This window comes from Miscanthus floridulus, chromosome 1 (assembly GCF_019320115.1).
Source record: "Miscanthus floridulus cultivar M001 chromosome 1, ASM1932011v1, whole genome shotgun sequence".
NCBI classification, from domain to species: domain Eukaryota; kingdom Viridiplantae; phylum Streptophyta; class Magnoliopsida; order Poales; family Poaceae; genus Miscanthus; species Miscanthus floridulus.
Window position 1 is genome coordinate 52,504,373 of NC_089580.1, and position 5,509 is coordinate 52,509,881.

General features: G+C 47.7%; 1 protein-coding gene across 1 annotated transcript; it reads right to left on the reverse strand.

Annotated features, from left to right (window-relative positions):
- Nucleotides 1-437: 437 nt before the first annotated feature.
- Nucleotides 438-5,038, reverse strand: LOC136483784 (probable beta-1,3-galactosyltransferase 2). Its single transcript, XM_066480950.1, has 11 exons — nucleotides 4,296-5,038; nucleotides 3,042-3,138; nucleotides 2,890-2,945; nucleotides 2,589-2,782; nucleotides 2,445-2,508; nucleotides 2,177-2,249; nucleotides 1,959-2,079; nucleotides 1,760-1,847; nucleotides 1,554-1,679; nucleotides 1,339-1,448; nucleotides 438-778 (listed from the first exon to the last, which is right to left on the reverse strand). The coding sequence occupies exons 1-11, from the start codon at nucleotides 4,445-4,447 to the stop codon at nucleotides 630-632; spliced, it is 1,230 nt and encodes a 409-aa protein (XP_066337047.1). The 5' UTR covers nucleotides 4,448-5,038; the 3' UTR covers nucleotides 438-629.
- Between the last annotated feature and the right edge of the window lie 471 nt (nucleotides 5,039-5,509).

The window sequence follows — 5,509 nt, forward strand, 5'->3', positions numbered from 1 at the left end:
TCTATCTAATGATACTAATTATATATCATAAATATTAATAAATTTTTATATATGTGATCAAAGTTGTAGGTTTGACTCCTCGGGAAGCGAGAACCAGAGTTAGAAAGAGATGGGTTGCCAAAAAAAAACGCTGAGAATTCAGTGCATAAAGTGAAATGAACTAACATGGAGAAGAAATTTATTGTGTTATTTGAAATCAACCAGTACCATCAATGAGGATCTTTCCAAGAATGGTGGGGGGAGATGCCGTGTCTCCCTCTCCTTTCACTCTCTTCCTCAACATGATCCTCTCCTATCTTCTCTTTATGAGTAAAAACCTGGGATCTTTTCGAACACCAAAAAAGAAAAGTCCCCATACAATAATGCAATTCCTAAGCCAAAAACACCCCCCCCCCCCCCCCCCCCCCCCCCCCCCAAAAAAAAAAAAAAAACTCCTGTCTACCATAATGCATGTACACTTGAGTGTACATTGCGCTCTCAATCTCATGCTCTTCAGTCTGGTTCTGCACTTGCAAAGCAGAGTGAACCACCATATGCCTCCGGTGCCACACACTGTTGAGCCATGTTTTTTTGTATACGTACGTATGTATGTGCTTTCCTTGTATTATCTGGGCTGGGCGATCTTGGGTTTAAAACTTTGCATTCCAAATTGCATTCTCACTCTCACCGCAGCGCTGATGGACTTCCTTGATCCGATCAGCAGATTTGCAGATGCCACTGCAGCTCCAGTCGAACGACGCAGCGCACACGTTCGCCGCCTGCGCCTTCCATTCGCAATCTGCACAAGTTTGCCAAGCATAATCAGCTCAAATGCACCACAAAATCTGACTGGGGTTACTCTGTTCCATCAAACTCAAGTGACTGTAAGTTCGGTGTGCATGTTAGGCAGAAAACCATTTCAGCTGATAGCTCTGCTCTTACGCTTGAACAGACATGACACGATGCGTCTTTGCCACTACGGTTCTAAGGTAAAACGTTTCTTCATTTTGCAGCTTCAAATTCAATCATACCAGAAGTGTAACCCTCAAAAGGAAAGTTCAGACGTCTCATGTCATGACAGACTACTTACTAAGGTGGTTAACACAAACAATGTTGGCAAGCACATGCTTATGACAGCTGATGGCGCACCTACTCTCTGAAGTTGACCATCAACTACCCCGAACGGCCTGTTTCCCTATATAATCCATACAGATCAAGCATTATGTGTATGCAAAGGACCAACCACCACCCATACGGTTGGAAGTCCACTTACATCACATGTTGACAACAACTGGTTCGTGTAGAGGAAGCAACTATGTATGTGTGCTAAACAAACAGATGGGAAAGCATCAGGTATACCTGGTGGTGTGCCGCAGCAAAGACGACGGTCATCGACGTGTTCGACGTCCAATCCGATGAACCAGGATCCCAGGGATACATCCTCATTAGCATATTTGTGCAGAACATGCCTGAAATGTCGCCATCCAATCATGATGGTCAATGGCTTGCAACTCTTATATTTGTAAAAGAAACAGAAAGGAAGAACAGGGGAATATTAGAGTGGAACTGCTTACTGGTTGAGTGCTATGTAGGAGGCCAGATCTTTGGAGATGGCGTACAGCTGACCGGTCGCGTGTCGGAAGTATTTGTTTCCCCATTCGCCGAATTTCCAGTATTCAGGCTCGTGGTACCTCACGCCCCTAACAACAAGAACAAGAACATTTTATACTGCTGCTGCGACAACAGGCAGAGCTAATGGCAGCACTGAGACTAGACTTACTTCTGAGCTAGCACTGGGCCAGACTTCATGCAGCCAACGTAAGCTCGAGGCTTGGAGCGATGTCTTGCTAGCGTGTTTCCAAGAGTTGCTGTAGTGTAGCAAAATCTTGTTAGTTTACTAGAGTATTTGCCGAGACCTGAATATGGAACGACACTACTGCACTGAAGAGTAAGATCAGAGGGTAATATTTTGCACGCACCTATATTTACATGTACATCGTCGTCGACCTTGATGTAGTACTCAGCATCCCACATGGACACAGCTGCGACGAAGTACGCTTTGGTCTTTGCTGCCAGTTCCAGGTACCCTTCAACATGGTCCTGAATGATTGGGAACCATGCATTCCAAGGATACTTCAGTTCAGCACGTGGGTATACACAGACAGCTAACATCCTACTGAATCCAACGGAAATTTACCAGCCTCATGAAGTCCTCATGTTTCCTGTCCTCTGCATCAATTGCTCGATCAAGTATGCCGCCAGGAGTCGCACTAAGTTTATGACAAAACAGAAGTTTCTGAATTAGTAACAGTAAGTCATTGTCCGCTGACAACGTACAGTTACTAACTATTAGCAGTACATTTCAAGAAAATGTCACTGTGCTCATAACTGCATGAAGAAGAAAAAAAATGCCCTTCTCTTCGTCATTTCAAGAAAAAAAGATGTCCCACATGAATTAAACTCACCTATGACCGATGACGAACCGAATGATAATGCCCTTCTCTTCCTCCATCTTTCTCCTCTTCTCACCTGTTGTGGAAACCAAAGGTCAGAGAAATTATACTACAAGGCAGGAGGTTTACTGGAAGCACAAGATCCTGCAAATTAACCTTGAGGCATCCATGTAGCACGGACTGAGTCTCGTCTTTTCCGACTGCTGAACGCAGTGTTTATGCCAATGACCATGAAGTATTTCCATTTCCCTGTGGATTCGGACATCGGGGCACCATTGAGCATGGATTCCTGTGACGCCTTTGCAGATGCAAGCTCCATTTCGAGGTTCGATATTGTTTTGTCCAGTGTCCTGATTGATCACAGAAAAGAGTTTACTAAGCCATAACAGAAACAAATACAGCATTGCTGATTGCTGTCAAGAGTGAACTGGATTGTGCACCGTGGCTAGGTACTTACTGTATAACATCTTGAGTTCTTGGAACCTCTCCAGGAACGTCTTTTGCATCATCGATCTGCACCACGAGGAGAAAGTTTAGAAACCTGTTGATGGTGGTTCAGAGCACAAGTGCAGCGCCAGAACACTGAAAGTAAAACTGCAGTGTACATACACTTTTGGGAGCGCAGTCGCCGGCGACAAGGTTCGTCTTTTCCACCTCGAGTCTCGACCTCCTGATGATCTCTTTCGGCTCCGGCATCGTCCACATCCTGCACCAATCAGTCGTTTAGCACTTGCGTAATCAGTGTTTAGCAGCTCTGTTTCAAAGTGCTGAAGAGTGGCACACTTTCAGGAGCCTGAACGTCTGGTGCCCGGTAAAGATTCGAGTACTCGGACAGTTTGCTTATGGGGGAATGCAGTTGCAGTCTGTCCAAGTACATTATAAACCTCTGACAGACGAACAAAGAATACTGCTGTATTCAACAGCAAGCTCCTCAACAAACGGAAGCGCGAAAACCAATTGCAGGATCAACTTAAAGATGATCGATCAGCAGGAATGGTCAACAAGATTAGACCTTTCGGTCTGTGGCGTCTGTTCCTTTTTTACCATCAACAAGCACAAATAGAAATAGAAATAGAAATAGGAAGGTGCAGGCAAAAAAAAAAAAAGATTTACCACCCCCTGCTGGTGGGCCCGGGGCCGGAGCAACCTCGGTGAAAGCAGAGGCCGCTGTGAGTGTCTGTGTTGTCGGCGGGCCGGCGTCGACAGGTAGCGCTCGCCTTTCACGGAGGCGGAGCGCAGTCCGCAGTGCGCACGGGATACATGGTCCGTCCGCCTTACCTTATTACCTGCCGGCGATGCAACCGCAGCACGGCGGCAACCCCGAATCTTTCTTTGGAAATTTCCACGTTCACCACGGGCGCCCGCCATCATTCGTGGCCCTCCTGATTTACTGTTGCTTTGGTTGAGTGGAGACAGAGTACGATACGGGCGACGGAAGTACAGCAGCCGCAATAGTTGCAGGGAGGTACCCCCATTGACCAGGGAGGGCGAGGCAGGAGATAGAAGAAGAGTGGACAGACACTCTGGAGTCTGGACAGACAGGGAACTTGAATCGTACTCGTGGGACGGGAAGGGAGCCCGTGCCATGGCTTTGATTCTTTCAAATTTGTGCCAACTAGTTGAGTGATGGAGCCTACTAGGCAACGAATTCGTGTGCAAGTTTGGGAAACAACGAAAGCTCAAGAACCACGAATTCGTGTCGACTTGTCAGTGAATTTGCGCGTAGTAGTAGGATCATGGGTTATTAGATCGTTGTAAGTAAGAACAACAAATCGCGGAGACGGATTCGGAACACCAAATCAAGAGCCACAGGGAGGAGGAGGAATTGGGGCAGGGCGCGCAGGCAGCATAACCATAACGTACCTGCTAGTGAAGAGGAGGCCGATGCAGAAGCTGCCGAGGCAGAGGAGGAAGGTCCATTTCTTGGAGATGGAGCCTCGCAGCACCAGCTCGTCTCCTCCTGCTCCTGCTCCTGCTCCACCCAATCCCCCACCCCTGCTCTTGTTGAAGCTCATCTTCTTCTTCGTTCTCTACCACCTCAATCTCTTTCCCAATCACTCTCTGTTGTTCCTCTCTCTTTCTCTCTCGACGACCCCAGGGCCAGGGCTCTCCCTCTCTCTCAGTCTCAGCACTGTAGGAGGCTCATCATGGCCCAACTGCTCCTCCCTCTCCGAGACCTCATGATCGCAGCCCAGGAACCGGAGGCACCAAGAAATGGTCCCTCTCCCTCCTCCTGCCCCGGCAGTCACTCTCGCTTTTGTCAAGAGCAAGTCTCTATTGCTCTAGCTACTACCTTCCTTTCCTCGCCCACACTCTCTCTAGATTCCCTGGCTCCTCATGCCCAGGTCCTCGGCTCCTGCGGCTGCCACCACCACCACTGGTTGGTGCCTTTGGGGTGAAGGGGAAGCTAGCTAGGCCAGCAGGCCAAAGGAAGAAGAAAGGCAGGCAGAGGCAGCCACGGACACGACGCACCAACTGCGCGTGCGCGGGAAGGGGGAGGAGTGGAGTCCGGAGGAGGGAAGGGATCTCGACCGGCTTTGCTGCTAGTCTCTGATGATCCTCCCTTTACCTTGTGGAGCCGAGCGAGCGGGCGGCCTCACTCTCGCTCGGAGATTTATTCGGCACAGTGCCCGGCAACTTGATCCGGTCTGGTCATTTCTGGCCGGCCGGCCGCTCGCAGCCTCGCACTGGGTGGTTAAGGCTAATTGAGGTAGAAATCATTACGTGACACTGTAGTACTTTCGTTTGTGTTTGATAATTATTGTCCAATCATGGCCTAACTAGGCTCAAAAGATTCGTCTCGTAATTTATAATCAAACTGTGTAATTAGTTATTTTTTTATCTACATTTAATACTCCATGCATGTGTCCAAAGATTTGATATGACGAAGAGAGAGTGAAAAAACTTGTAATCTAAACTAGGCCTAAGTGGGCACCATTATAGTATAAACTTATTAATTTCTTCGTGTTGTCTCTAAACTCGACTTGATCCGTTTCTTTTTTTATTTAGAATAATATTTTTCTCTCACAAATTTCTTCAGATTCCTCCAATTTCTCCGAGCAAACGGAGTCCTCCAG